Source organism: Propithecus coquereli, unplaced genomic scaffold (genome assembly GCF_000956105.1).
Source record: "Propithecus coquereli isolate 6110/MARCELLA unplaced genomic scaffold, Pcoq_1.0 Scaffold173, whole genome shotgun sequence".
In the NCBI taxonomy this organism is placed as follows: Eukaryota; Metazoa; Chordata; class Mammalia; order Primates; family Indriidae; genus Propithecus; species Propithecus coquereli.
This window is the reverse complement of record NW_012141969.1, coordinates 2,296,881-2,312,875: the sequence shown is the minus strand read 5'-3', so window position 1 is coordinate 2,312,875 and position 15,995 is coordinate 2,296,881. Positions and strand designations below refer to the sequence as shown.

At 41.4% G+C, this 15,995-nt stretch overlaps 1 protein-coding gene across 1 annotated transcript in view; it reads left to right on the top strand.

Moving 5' to 3' along the window:
- TSPAN7 (tetraspanin 7) overlaps positions 1-15,995 on the top strand; it is a 120,627-nt gene that overhangs the window by 93,125 nt on the left and 11,507 nt on the right. Inside the window, exons 2-5 of the mRNA XM_012642096.1 lie at positions 5,792-5,980; positions 10,663-10,737; positions 13,061-13,156; positions 14,793-14,948. Coding sequence (XP_012497550.1) covers positions 5,792-5,980; positions 10,663-10,737; positions 13,061-13,156; positions 14,793-14,948 — 516 coding nt within the window. The remainder of the gene's footprint in view (positions 1-5,791; positions 5,981-10,662; positions 10,738-13,060; positions 13,157-14,792; positions 14,949-15,995) is intronic.

The following is a 15,995-nucleotide window of genomic DNA, read 5'->3' as shown; positions in this document are numbered from 1 at the left end:
CTCCACCTCTTGATCTCACTGAAGAGGGAACTGAGGCCCAGAAAGGTTAGATGATCTGCCCAAAGTCACACAGCTAATTAGTAAAAAAAAAAAAGAAGAAGAAGAAAGAAAAAGACCTGCAACTGAAGCCCTGATCTCCTAACCCCTAGCCCAGAGCTTTAACATTTTTTTAAATATATTGAGTCCCTTTCTGCCATCCGTCAGGAGTGGGTTCTCAATCCCAGTGAAAAATCCCAATAAATTCTGGTTCTTAGTCTATTTTATTTTTTTACACCAACAAAGCAAAGGAAAACTTAGTATATTTTAAAATCTACTAAGTGTACGCACAAATAATTTGTAATAAAATCTTAGGTTGTAAATATAATGGATTAACGCTGTTACTTCTTTAAGACTTAAAGAGAAGACTATGAAATTATAGAAGCCTCTGGTTTCTTTACCCTTCTGGTCACTTTATCTGCCTCTACAAAATCAGGTTCCCACATTGTGCAAAAACTCACCCTCCCCTCCTTCCCCTCATCACACAGACTCACGTAAGATTCAGCTGAATGAATAGTTTGTTGGTTACTTTTCTTCTTAAAACCTAATGTCTGAGGAAACCTGTATTTTAATTATTTATGATATATATGGAGTTTCTGTGCCATGTATTATTTCTGAGTTATAAAACTATCTGGAGTGGAGGAAGGATATTTCTTTCACAGTATCTCTGTGTGTAGTCGCCAAGGAATTAACCTGTAAACCTCTGGGATGATTGAATTGTGGCTTTCACCTAAAATGCAATCTAGCTGAGATTTCTGCCTGTGATCTCTTCTGTGTGTTTCTTTTGATCGGTTTTTAGATGCAGTACTTTCTATCCCATATGGCTTCTTAGAAAGGAGTCTCTTCTAGGTAGCTTATACCTCTATGATTCAATTTTTTGTTGTTTTTTTTTTTCTTTAATTGCATGATAAAAAAAAACTTACGTCATCATTAGAATAGCATGCATATGTTCACTGAGAAGCTGGGGCTCACAAACTACATATTACGGATTTAGTGAGAAGAAATTGGGACGTTACCCTCTCAGACCCGAACCTGGCACTACATGAGAGCAGCTGCAGCAATTTCATCAGAAGGTCTGTGATCTGCGTGCAGAAAAGAGAGTGGGCTCAAGTAAAATGCCTCTGAACATGTGAGAAAGATCGAAACCCTATATCCCTGGCTCTGCTATGAGGATCAGGAGGGAGGATCAAGACAGGGTCAGCAGCGAGACTTCTCAGCATTAGCCCAGTTGACCTGGCAGGAGCAAGGGGACTCATTTATGTCTGCTGCCTACTCCCCTAATATCTACTTTAGGATTAAAATGAACCTAAGTAAATCTCTCCCAGAGCATTTCAGACACCCCTTGGCATATTGTCAAACCTATCTGTAATTTTCTTTCAGTGTAATTTTAGAGTAATACATACTATCACACAAGAGCTTTTCTAGTTGTGATCTAACTTTTCTAATGCTACAGTTATAGTTTTACTCAGCCTCATCGCCAAGCCTAAATTAGTAATAGCTAGTGGTATTCTGCTACCCATAAATTTTGAGCTGCGGTGCAGGCACGCAGAAAGATGAGATGCTGGGAACGAGCAGGAGACTGAAAGCCTCAGCCTGGGTACTGCTGATGGAGTGCTGGGCCTGCCTTCCTGGCTCTTGGTTGATTTGGGAGCATGAAAGATGGTGATGATCCTTCAGCAGGCCATTCCTGCGGTTTATCTATGATCTCTGATCTGTCTCCTCCTCAAACCGCAGCATTGGCTACTTGCTAATTGATTCTTCTGAGAAAGAAGCAAAACTGCCACAAGAAAGATAACTTGCACTGATGATTGATTTAGGAATTTGAGGTCTCTGAGGAGCTCAGACACAAAATTGCTTTGGTGAACTCTGAACTTACTCATTGTGCCTAAAAGTAGGAGAGAGACAGATGCCAAAAGAACCCATCCCTTGCGTTTGACTTTGAACTTTTAAATGTTTGAGAAGTGGCTTTCCTGTGGCTGCTTGCAAAGGTACATATATGGGTGAGTATGTGTTGACAGGAACCAAGAAAAAAAAAATCATCATGCAGATGACAGTGACTTTTGTCTTTGTCTTTTCTTTGTCTGTTTCTTATCCTTGGTAAGAAACATTTTTATACTAGGAAGAACGTGAGAAAGTGCTAATTTATTATCGTGTTTTATGGAAATTTTAGCCCTTGGTAGTTTTTTTCCCCCCTTCAACCGCCTGGAAATTTCTTCTAATATTCACCCCAAGTCCACCACCACTATCACCACCAAATATGGTCTTACTCACCTAAGGGTCCACTGTTAGCCCAACCATTTTTTCTCCCTTGTCATTTAATCTTTTCTTCTTTGTTGTTAACATTGTTATTTCCCCAGATTATTGGCCCACTCAATGGGTCACATTGACATTCTTACCATTGCTGATAGTACCTCACAGTGGTTCAGAGGGTATAGTGGGTGGATGGCAAACATGAAACTTCTTTCCCTTTCTTAACTCTACAACTGGCTGCTTATTCATTCATTCAGCCTACATGTATTGGGCATTGAGTGTACAAGGCACACAGCTCCTGCCCTCAAGGGGATCATAGTCCTGGCTGTGTGTGGGAGAGGGATAGGGCACAGCAGGACAATAGCATACTACAGAGGAAGTTTAAGGAGGTTGGGAGGAGTGGGTATAGTGTGTACCAGAAGAGTTTAGGATATAGGCAGGGAGCGATAGGAAGGACAGTAATTTTAGGTAAGAGGATCATCATGAACAAAGGTTGGGAACCGCACAGAGAATAGCTCAGTTTTTCTGGAACTATATAGAGTAAATAAAGGGCAGTGAAGAAGATAAGGCCGAAGAGACAGGCTGTGGTGTGTGCAGAAGGCCTTACATATGTGAAGTTCAGGCTTCCAAACTCAGAGCCTGATCCATTAGGAGTGTTTGAGTATGACAATAGCAGCGTTGGAGAAGGCCTTTCCTCTCCGGGTTATTCTTAGATTCCTAGCACATGTGTGCTGGAAGGGGCTGATCTAACCCAGTCTCCACATTATTCAGAGGAGCATGAGTCCCTTTAGAGTGTGATTGACTTGGTCAAGATCAGGATGTTGAATGTTTTTTCTCCCATGCAATATGGTGCCCATAGTGTTGTGTTTGTTTGCACCCACTGGCAAACTTTAAGAGGCACCTTTGAGATCTGCAAAAAGAATCTTTTTCCAAAAATGGAATATTTGTATAATTTACATTATATGAACATTTTTAACACATTGGCATTGTCGGCTTTGTACTTTACATGAGAAGAAGCTTCATATACACTTTTATACAAAGCAATGGTTGTTTTAGGATAAATTATGTTTTAAAAGGAGAAAAGGCATAAAAACAGTCTTAATACTGTTTGCCTTAAAATCAGGATTTCTGTTAACTTTGACATACTGCATATAAGATTTGTTATGGTAGTAACTGAACTTCATGAAATCACTGGTCATGGAAATGTAAGATAATATCAGACTCTTATACTCAATAAGTAGTATACACTTTCATTAAAGCAATCACATTCCAATAAGGATCAGCAGTAGCAGTACATAGACTGCAGCTGTTCAGTTCATAGCTGAAGAGTTATTAAATATTTGCAAGCAATCCCATGAAGTCACAAAGTCTCTAGATGAGACTTATATTCAGCCTAAATAATGACTAGCTTAACTGAATTTTTCTTTTTGTTCAATACATTTAATTTGTGATATTTGCAGCTTTAGTCTGATAATGCTAGAGTGGAAAGTATGGGGGAAGTTTCTCTTTGGCTCCATTTTAAATGACCTTACAGTATTTACCTGATGTAGACATTTTGTAAGTATTTGGCATTTGACAGGCTCTGTTTTATAAAATACAGATTCTAAGACCCAGAGAAATGAATTTTTTTTTTTTTTTTTTTTTGGTCAATGAATAGTGAACATTTACTCTGTGTCTGGCACTGTGCTGGGCATTAATAAAAGATAGCCGAAGACACTCATTTTGTACATAGCATTCACTGCGTTCTTACCCCTAATAACTTGAGAGTTGGTTCTTACGTTTTTATTTCAGCTGGTAAAAAGTATTTTATATTTTTATCTGGGGGAATATGGCAGAAGAGACTGTTCAAGGAAGGTACTTTTTTTTAGCAACCACCAGGTGTCAGCAGAGGACTTGGAATTTTTGGCAACATTTGTGTCCTTGGTTTCTTTAATTCACTAAGGCCATCCCCATTGGAACTTTTCAAAGGCAGTCAGCCTCCACTAGGCCACGTTCTCCCAGATATTAGTGTCAAACACTTTCTCCTCAAGACTGCATGGCAATAATTCATCTTTGCCTAATAAAAGTAGCGCAATTTTCTTGTTCTTTTACTGATTTAAAACTTTTAATTCTGTCTTTGACAGTGATGGTTCTACAAAGTAGAGAGGCTACTGGAGTCGGGGAGAGTCACCAGGGTCTTATTGTTTTTGCTGACCTCTCTCCCCGTATAGGTAGAGCCCACCCTTACCTGATATGGGGAAAGGTGCACGGTCCATTCTTTTTCCTGCTCAAGAAGCAGTCTGATAATGGAGCTTGATGGTCCCAAACTACAGCAAGTGTTTTCAGAATGTAAAGGAGAGATGCCTAGGCATCTTTACTGTACCAGCCACTTGGTTCATGGTATATAGCATGTATTCGGTGGTGATCACAGACGTTAAGGAACAGTGTGTTAATTGACAGGGGAAACCTTGGCAAGGTGGGTATTGATTTGTTTCAAGCTGATTCTTTCCAGTTTCCTGTCTTGCCTCCTCACTTGAGTGGGCAGGCTGGACAGGGGTCAGAGGCATTTGGCATAAGACGTTGGGCTCTAGGATGGGACAAAACTGGAGAAGGGCTCCCTCAACATCCAGGTTTCTTTCAAACTCATGCATTATCAGAAGAGGTAGCAGTTAGAAGGCTGTCAGTTTGAATGAGTTGCTAAGCTACTGGCAAACTGAAGGAGAGACCAGCTGGGGAGATGGTTAGAGATGTAAAGCAACCCTGGTGGCTTCAGCAGCTGAAGCTGCCAGGCTGTGTGGCCTGTAGGGAGTGGAGAGTTAGGCATAGCTCGTAGCCTCAAATCTGTCCCCTGAAGTGAGGGCCTGATTGATACAGGGTTCTAGTTTAGACATGCTGTAGGGATTTCCTTTAGACTGATCAGTGGGATTTGACAAATCGCATTACAGCTAATTCCAGGAATTATTCAGATTCTTCTGTTATTTTATATTGAATAAAGTATTGTAAATGAGACAGCACATCAATGGGTATTCAAAAATATTTGGAATACTTATTTTTGTGGAGATTTTTGCAATAATAGTCAGAGAGATCACCATGTTCCTTAAAACATTGTGCAGGATGTCCTTAACATACTGTATATACACATGCCATCAAAGAGGGCAAGTGACATTCTTCCTGGGGTTGTACCTAGCTTGGCATCAGACAGCAGCTGGAGGAAGGCTCTCAGACCTGTCTTATGATATACTTTTTAAGTAGCTTTTTTAAAAAAAAAAGTTCTTTATTATTGGCTTGACTTTCAGTTAACACAAGAACCACATATGGGATTATGTAAGGGGCAGATCTAATAGGATAAAATCAAAGTGTCTTTACTCTATGATGCTTTTAGTCTCTGACATTTCCTGTTGCTCAGGGAATCCTGCAGCAAGTACCATCTTGCTCATGGAAGCTTGAGTCTCCAAATTTGGCCACATTGCTTTGTGTTGATTCTCACCTCTCTCAAGGTTTCACACTCTCCTCTCCCCCTTTTCAGATCACTGGGGTGATCCTGCTGGCTGTTGGAGTCTGGGGCAAGCTTACTCTGGGCACCTATATCTCTCTTATTGCCGAGAACTCCACAAATGCTCCCTATGTGCTCATTGGAACTGGCACCACTATTGTTGTCTTTGGCCTGTTTGGATGCTTTGCTACATGCCGTGGTAGCCCATGGATGCTGAAACTGGTGAGTATGTCACAACATAATACTAATCTTTTCAACATTTTTTTTGTAAAAACGTAAATCACATGAAGGTGAAGTGGCCCTTCTTGAGGCCACAGAAAAGGCCTTAATATCCATTGATTTTAATTTTAGTCCAGATTCTTACCTAATCTACCCTTTAATCCCAAACATAGCCTGGCACAATAAATCAGTCCTAGTACCTCAAGGTAGATGATGACAAAGCAGTGGCCAGCAATTCTAAAAGGCCATTTATAGCCTCATGACAAGATGCCCTGTTCCAGTTTTGAACTCTTAGAAAAATCCCCTCAAGCACGTGATGTGCAGCTTTGGTGGGCAAGGCAGCATCCTGAACATAAGCACCCTTTCACCTCCAAGTTCCCATTGGAGACATACTTTCTGCCTCCTTGAGCCTGGCCATAGATGGATGCATGTGCGTATTCTTTTCTAAACCTGCATTCCCTGGCCTTAGTGCTATGAGAGTTGAGCTAAGCCAGAGTCTCCCCACTCAGATGGTTGATGCAGCGCCAGGTATTGGCAACCAAGACCTGTGCTGGGTGCTTATACTCTCCCCAGAACAGACAAAGCAGTGATGCTTCCCAAAGGGAAAGGACAGGCTATTGAAACTGGTGAGCCAGGACCTCTCCTCAAAAAATAATTTTGTTGAAAATGATTTATTTCACATGTCTCATTCCATGAAAGAGGGAAGCAGAGAGTCCATCAGGGCCATGTTGCCTGTCCCTGTTTAGCCCTAGGGTGTAGTAACATTTAATACCACCTAGTGACATGTGTGTATGTTGGAGGGGTGATTCACTGGAAAGGAGCCACCTTCCCAACTGGTACTGGGCAGTCAGCCTCTTTGTTGGCAACCTCATGGAAGTGGTACTTGACTTGGCCACTTTCCATCCTACAAACCATGCAGGAGGCTGACACCTCAGCTACCACCAACTCTTCCAGGTTGGTGGAAAAGCTGTAATGAGGCCATATTGAGGCACTTCTGCTGCTGTCACGTGACACTCTATCCCAGCACCCTAAGCCTACCTTCTAATACTTTCCATAGACACGAGAGTTTCTTTTGGTCTAGTGTGGTTCTTAACTCTGGATGTATGTTTAAATCCCCTGGGCAGCTGTTTGAAAACACCTCTGCCAGGGTCTTACCTCCAACCAATTGAACCTAGAATCTCTGGTGGTAAGACCCTGGCATCATATTTTCTAAAAGTTCTTCAGGGAAGTCTATAATATAGCTGGTGCTGAGAACTTCTTGTTTAATACAATGAATAGCAAGGGGAGAAAAGATTGCTAGAAAACCAACTGTACAAACAAGGAAAAAGGAGGAAACCTGGTGATGAGACCTGACTGATTCCAACACTAACTGGCTTAAGTCTTCAGTGGCAAGGATGTAACCTTCACTGGGCCTTTGTCCCCATTTGTGAAAAATAATATAGGACTAAATCACCAATGTTTCTCCCAGCCCAAATACTATGACTGAAGGAGGGCAGGAGAGGGGATACTTGCATGTTCTAACTCTATGTTTGCTTTTGCGGCAGAATTGTCCCATAGCTAAGTATAATGTCATAAATAGGATGCATGTGTTAACAATGGAACAGTTATCTCTGGCCTCTTCTAGAGGTAGTTTCACAACATACTACCATTTTCCTCTTCTAACACTGGAGAGTTCAGTGGCAGGTGAGGCTTTGGGGAGTAGAGAAGTTTTTTGGTATTTTGGTTTGATTTTATCTGATTTCTGTCTTTTAAGATATCATTTAGATCAACTTTATTAGATTCCACATATGTGTAAGATCATGCAGTATTTGCCTTTCTGTGCCTAACTTACTTCACTTAACATAATATCTTCTAGGTTTCTCCATGTTGTTGCACATGACAGGATTTCATTCCTTTTATTGCTGAATGGTATTCCATTGTGTATATATACCACATTTTCTTTATCCATTCATCTGTTGATGGACACGTAGGTTGATTATGCTGCAGTAAACATTGGTGTGCAGATATCTCTACAACATACTGATTTCATTTCCTTTGGATATGTACCCAGTAGTGGGATTGTTGGATCATATGGTAGTTCTGTTTTTAACTTTTTGAGGAACCTCCATACTATTGTCCATAATGACTGATACTAATTTACATTCCCACCAAGAGTGTATAAGAGTTCCTCTTTCTCTACATCCTTTTTAGCATTTGTTATTTTTTGTTCAGCAGCTGGAGAGGAGAGGAGAGAGAGGGAGAGGTTGGCCAATGGGTACAAAGGTACAGTTAGATAGGAGGAATATTTGGTGATCTAGTAGGGTGACTATAGTTAACAATAATGTATTCTATATTTTAAAATAGCCGGAAGAGAGGATTTTGAATGTTCTTAGCACAAAGAAATGATAAATATTTGAGATAATGGATATGCTAATTACCCTGATTTGATCATTATACAATGTATACATGTATTAAAACATCACACTATACCCCGTAAATATGTACAATTTTTATGTGTCCATTAAAAACAAAATGAAGCTTTAAAAATATCATTAAGTTCCTTTTGTGTGCTAGATGCTATACGGGGTGCATATTACATTTTATTTACTCCTCACCACCACCATACAGTGTAGGTTGTATTTTTATGTTAAGTGATAGAGACTTGGAGGTTACATAACTTGCCCAAATTCACACAGCTAATGTGTGGAAGACTGAAATTTGAACCCATGTATGTCTCTTTCCAAAACCAGGACTATTTCTAGTCTAATGTTTTCATTTAGAAAAATAAAAATTCTAACACCTACCACCTGTATTTAATACAAGCTCTTCCCAATAGGCTTTTGGCCAAGGTCTTCTGTAGGTGAAGCAGCCACTCTCTGGAAGCTCCTAGTGGCAGAGAACTTGCTGGAGAGAGAAAAGTGCTGATCTGGCTGATGAGAGCAGAGGTCACTTGATTAACAGTCAGTCTACAATTTTACAGTCCTCATTTAACCTCATTAATTGCAAAACAACTTAAAATAACTGTGTCTACTTTATGGAGGCCCAGAGAGGCTGCCTCTTTTCTAAGAGTTAGTCCATAACAAGATGAGAACTCAAACCTAGGAGGACTTTCAGCCACAGAGACAAATGTTCTTTCTTCTACCTCCTGACAGTTATTTTCCTGTGTGACTTTCTGGTGAAGTCTAGGCCTACTGTGAGACTCTTCCCAGAGTAAAGTATGCTTCTGATTGCATTTTGTATGAAATTGAGAGAGAGAAGTCATATACATGGGGCATTCTACTTATAACTGCACATTTAATATTTTAGTGGTTGTGCTTTGTAGAGAATTTTGTTAATATTTAGAAGGAAATTTGCATTTTAAGCCAGTATTTCCTTCTTTTAATACATGTGCCACTACCTAAGAAAAATGATCTATGATTCTGGGTGCATATGTATACTTTACAAAACATATGTACACTTTACAGGTAAGTAATGTGGCCATGTGCAGCCTATCCCCATCCCACACCATCATTTAGGGCCATAGCAAATGTTCAGAACCGTCGTATTTCATTTTGAGATGAGAAGCAGCAGATTGTAAGACATGTGCCTTGTAGGTAAGGAATTAATTCTCCTTCCTTTTATCTGCTTTTCAAAGTCACAAAGATGGAAACCCTTAATATCTCATAAATACCATGTAATGTCCCTGAATTGAGACACGAACACGTGTGTACACACACACACACACACACACACACACACAAAATCAACTTGGGAAATACAGGCAGCATGAGATGAGAAGCACTGAGGGTATTAGATGGTTGCAGATGTCGTTAGTAGTGTAGCATATTTGCTTCTTGAAAGACCATAAACTCAATGCAGCATCGGGAACAAGAATGGCAAGCAGCCCCACAGAAAGCTGCCAAGGCTACTATGTTCAGAGATGACCGCCATACTGAAGAGGAACGTCCTCCTGTGCACATTCTGCTCTTTGGGCCCAGATGGGAGTGATACAATTCCAAGTGAAGCAGTTTTGTAGCTGTTTTGCCTGAGACATGGTTAAGGAAACTGGAGAAATGAAGAGAAGCAGCAGGTTTACATCCTGGCTGTGTCACATACATGAAGGGCTAGTGTAGAGAACAGAGGTTGGGCTGGTTCTTATATCTCCTGAAAGCAGAACCGACACCAGCAAGTGGAAGTTAGAAGTAGGCAGACTTGTGGCCGAGGCAAAGGAAGTCTTTCCAACAATTGCAACAGCTTCAAAACAGAACAGGCTGCAGGGGGTGGGCCTGCAGATGTTAGATGACCATTGTGAGGAAGGTGGTTAAGAAGAACCCCCAGACAGGACAGAACTGTGTCCTGTGAATTCCAAAGCAGTTTTTTTTTCCTAGCTCAAAGATTCTAGTGTTACAAATAGTGGATACTTTAGTTATAAAAGGCCTTTCCAGGTTTCTCCTGGTTGAGCCGAGCTGACAGACACAATGCTAGTCTCTCAATGAGCTCTCCTTAGCATGTGTACCCCAAAATGCTTATGCATATTAAACTCACCTCCCTATATTGAGGCTTATGTGGGTAAATCTGAAGAAGGATATTTTTAAACTCTTTCTAAACTTTGTCTAGGGAGCATGAGGATTTGTCCAATTCCCCCTCAGAGGAAGTAACCTGCCCTGCAGAAGCCTTCTTCTTAATCCCGACATATCTGACTTTGTCCTTGTCCACTTGATTTTCAGTATGCCATGTTTCTGTCCCTGGTGTTCCTGGCTGAGCTCGTAGCTGGCATTTCAGGGTTTGTGTTTCGTCATGAGGTGAGTATACAAGAAGTGGAGAACTGAGTTAAAGGGTCTTTGGGAGGAGGATTTTTGAAACCTCTTGAAATGTGTAAAGGGTGCATATGCTACCTGGTTTCTCTAGTGGTATTGCTGTTTTCCAAATGTCATGTAATAGGACTTGAAACTCCAATGAAATTCTAAATGCAGGAATTTCACCAAACTCAAAACCTTAATTGTTGATCTTCACTCTATTTCTCCATGTAGCTATTACATAAAATGATATTCCACCTGTTTTAAAGCAGTGGCCTTCAATATAGATTAAATATTCCTTTAAAAATAGTTGCTTCAACAAGGCACAAGTGTGTATCTGCATAACAAGATTGTTGAGATTGCAAAGGCAAGCCGAACTAATTGTCTTGCTGCCTCAAAAATCCATTATTGTACTCTGTAAATAGCAGGAAAGCCAGAAGTAGATACACAAGTGTTAAAAAGGAAAAAAACGTAAGATACAGGTGGAAAACACAGTGAGGTAGAGTGTCACTGTGGGTCTTGAAAGTCTGGCATCCTCTGTTCCCACGCCCTGCTTTTGTGCTTGGCCAAGTTCAGTTCCCAGTGAGCTTGCCTAATGTGCACGCTGCTCCTTTCCCCATTGCCCTGGTTTTTCCCTTCGCCAGAGGCATTATCCCAGATGCCAAAAGCTGACTTCCAGAAGCCATTTCATATGAGTGCTATATTTGGAAGTATACTCCCCTTTCTTACTCTCTAGTGAAGTGAGACCTGACGAAGTCATGGCCTTGAAAGCCCTAGCAGGTGCCCCAAGTACAGTATGAATTCCAGAAGCTCCTACCTGAGCCCTTGTGTGCTTTCCTCTCCTGTGCTGCTGCGCCCGTGCTCTACAGAGGGGTTTTTCTCTTAATGGTTCCTACTACTTAGGGCCTGGAAATCCTCATCTACATAACCTCTTTTCATCAAAAACACTTAGAGTGTGGTGGGCAGGGGGTGTAATGCCACTCTTTGACCACCAGTACTGGCTTTCACTTTGGCTAAAATAGTCAAACTTACTTGATGACTATAGGTCACATTCAGTGCCCTTTACTCAGAAGGATATAGTGAAGGAAAGCAGAGCTTGCCTGGAGGGCAGTACCAGGCCTGTTTCTTCAGCATGAGTCCTCAGAGTGGTCCAGGGCCTATTGCCGTGTACAGCTCCCCACCCCAAGAGACAACTCAACGCAGTGAAATGAAATGTCACAGCTGGGTGTGGTAGCCACCTTGGCTTAGAAGCTCCACATAACAAGTGTTTCTTTATCTCTTGTAACTGTCTCATGGGCATAGTTTAGAGCAGCAGTCCCCAATCTTTTTGGTACCAGGGACCAGTTTCATGGAAGACAATTTTTACATGGATGGGAGTGGGAGAGGCAGAGCTCAGGGGAGTGGCTGTAAATACAGATGAAGCTTTGCTCACTCACCCACCGCTCACCTCCTGCTGTGTGGCCTGGTTCCTAACAGGCCATGGACTGGTACTGGTCTTCGGCCCAGGGGTTGGGGACTGCAGGTTTACAGTATTGCATCAAGGAGTATACCTAGTTAGGAAAGTCACCATACTCAGCCCTAAGCTTCCCACAAGGTAATTGTTGTCATTTGCTGTCCTCCCAATCTAGAGTCATTTCACCAATCAGGTCAGTTTTACCATAAGCAGGGATGCCAAATAACATACCTGACACCCCACCATCAGGTTTCCAGGGGAAGGGAGCTTGAAGGTTACCCCAAGGTCAAATGTGTTCACAGAGAAGGAGAAAGGATTTTGTTAATCTTTTATTAATGGAAAAAGGTTCTTGTCTTTTAGCCTTTTTTTTGCCTCAATAAAGACAGGTAAGTGAAAGTTGGTTTTGCTCCATTCTTGTATGGTAGAATAAGGATCCGTTTTGAGCCAAAATATCAGTCTTTCTGTCCCTTTAATGGTCTGTCCTGTTATCATTCTTCTATGCCAGGGCAGAGAAAGTTATAGAAAGAAAGATGGGCTTTAATTCAAAAAAAATAACTAGAAAATTTATGCCTGAAGTCTGGCAGGTCACCATCACAGCCCTTCCAGAGACAGACTGGCCACTTCAGTGGGTCATTTAACAGGTCAGGCTTTCTCTGGATTGGGGCTGAGAGGGACAATATTTTTAAATTCCTGAGCTAATAAACCCTTTGATGAATTTTCGGAGCTCTTTTGTCTCTGGAAACGGAGCATTCCCTCCTTGGCCCACATTTATTCAGAGACCTTCAGAGGAGGCTATGTTGAGATAGAAGTCAGTGTGGATCTGAGTCAGTTTGGGCTACAGAGGACTGCGACTGTATCCTTCCTTGTCTTCCGTAGATCAAGGACACCTTCCTGAGGACTTACACAGATGCCATGCAGAATTACAATGGCAATGATGAGAGGAGCCGGGCAGTGGACCATGTGCAGCGCAGCGTAAGTTCCAGGAAAGGAGATTGGGATGGGAACCACCTCTGAGGTCTGCGCTTAGACTTGTGGGCTGCCAGTAGGTTGGGCCAGTAGCATTTGCTGTTGATTGTCATTCTCTAACTTGTGGTCCAGTTCCATTTCCAACAGTTGACACCCAGTCCTTGTCCAGACTCCGGTTATCCGGGTAATTAGTGTCGAGGAAAACCAACTCCTTTGAGTGCGCCATGCATCGGCAAGGGTTGCAAGCATGCCAAGCACAGCTCATTTGCCCTTAAGATCTGAACCCTGAGAAAGGAGTTAGGCAGTGAGTGTATGAAAGTCTTGCTTAGTTGGCTCCCAAACACTGGCTTTCTGGAATCAATGTCTTCAGGCTGGGTAGAGAGCTCAGGTGAGCTGTGTTCCCTGTCTGGGGAAGTGGAATGGGAGTGGAGACTGGACGTAGAAGAAACCGAGGATCTGTCAGATATGCGAATGGCTTGGGCTACCTGGTGCTTTGCAGAGGATGTGAGGGAAATAAAAGAGAAGTTTCCTGCCTGGAAGCATTTAGGGTCTCAGGTGCTGGCACTCAAGCCTGACTGCTCATCAGGATCACCTGGGGAGGTTTTTGCTTTGGTTTTTCTTGTTTTGTGGGTTTTGTTTGTTTTACTCCAGAACAGTACTTTTTTGTAATTTATTCTGATAAAATTTCTAACTTACACAGAAAAGTCACAGGAATACTACAAGGAATTGTATACTCTGTACCCAGATTCACCAATTAATTATATTTTTGCCCCATTTCTTTAATATTCTCTATATCAGGTGTTGGGAAACCTTTTCTGTAAAGGATCAAATTGTAAATATTTTAGGCTTTGAGGGTCTCGCCCGCTGTCACAACTACTCAACGCCGCCCACAACTACGCAGTGAGCGTAGTTGGGGGGGGAGGGCACGTCTCAAATTATGGTTTGGGTGTGGCAAAGTCATAACATGTAACCAAAATGTTTGTAGCCCCATCATTTCCTAAAATAAAGAATAAATAAATAAATAAATAAATAAAAAGTTGAGAGAAAATTACATAACTAAAAATAATCTCATTGTGAAATAAACATAAAAAGAAATGCCACCTCTAGCACAAAAGCAGCCACAGACAATATGTAAATAAGTAGGCATGGCTGTGTCCCAATAATACCTTATATACAAACAGCCGATGGGCTATAGTTTATCTACACCAGCTCTCTCTCTCTTCTTCTATGTGTATCTTTTAAAAAAACTATTTTTTTTACTTACTAGTATAGATCCCAGTGCAGAGTTTTTAAAAACCGTATTTACCTTGGCTGCCCCATCAATAATCCTGATTTAGTTGACATCTGTATCTTTAACAGCACTCAACTCACATGGGACAGAGAAGCACTGCTTTGTTTAGTGGAGGTGATAAAAAAAGCCAACACAATATATAACCTAGCACTTCCTTCTTTGAGATCAAATGGGCATTGAAGTGATTATAATTGTTAGTGGAGCTTCAGTTCATCTTTACTCACCAGAGCTGGGCATATTGTCTTAGGGGCTTAGCCTGTGTTTCTCTTTTAAAAGGTGCAGGGCAGTGAGTGAGGAGACCACAATGTCTTTGATCTGCCACTCTGATTCTTTTCCTGTCCCTGTTAATAGCTGAGCTGCTGTGGCGTGCAGAACTACACCAACTGGAGCACCAGCCCCTACTTCCTGGAACATGGCATCCCCCCCAGTTGCTGCATGAACGAAACCGACTGTAATCCCCAGGACCTCCACAATCTGACTGTGGCCGCCACCAAAGTTAACCAGAAGGTACCTGCTTTCTCCCAGCCCTGATGGGACCAGTGGTGAATGTTTGAGAGGGCTTTCTTGTTACTGTGAAATTCTGAATGGTAGTCCAGGAAAGAATCGAGAATCTTCCTTTGCGGTCCTTAATTGCCTGGGAGAGACACGTGAGGCTGCTCACTTCTAAAAGAGAAAGCTGTGACTCAAACCAGCTTCTCACATCTCTCCTGCAACAAAAATCTACCAGTCGCAGTCATGAAGGTTTAGCAAGTGGTTCCTGTTAACCCTGATGCTTATGTTAGACAGTGAATGTTGGCTTTCTTCTTTCTGGGTGTCTTTCTTCTGCTTAATATACCGTCTAAACATGAAATTATTCGCAGCTGGGTGCCAGTCTTTGGCAGGAGGAGTGGAGTAGAATTGACAGACAGCATCTGCTTCTGCTAGGAGGGTGGCCTTTTTTTAGGGAGTTCACTGCCGTAAGAAAGAAATCAGCAACTCTAATTCAACTCACTGTCAACATCCTGACTTCCAAAGAAATTAGAAAGAAATGATGGCTAAAAGAAATTTGAAAGTTAGTACATAGCAGAAATGAGGAAAATGAAGTTTTAGTAGTCAGAGAAAAGGAAAATCAGTTCTGTATTCCACTTTACAGAGACTATGATGAAGACCTGATAGAACTGCATTTGAAGGCTATCTACATTCTTAAACGTTTAGAGAAATTTTATATATAAAATATAAATAATAAAAGTAGGGATGATACATTTTTCATTTACTAAATATGCCTAGTCTTTTTTTCTTTCACCATTAATTTCAGTCTTCAAACCAATAATTTTTTAGAAAAACAACAAATTTGATGTCAACACTAGGCCCACTGGAAAACAGAACCGTGGGTTTTAACAGAGATATTGTCTCAATAGGAATTTGTGCGGCTGACCGTCTCTGATGTTCTGACCACGTACGTCACAATCCTCATTGGGGACTTTCTCAGGGCGTGTTTTGTGAGGTTTTGCAATTACTGCTGGTGCTGGGATTTGGAATATGGATATGTAAGTATGATTTTAATTTTTCTCTTAT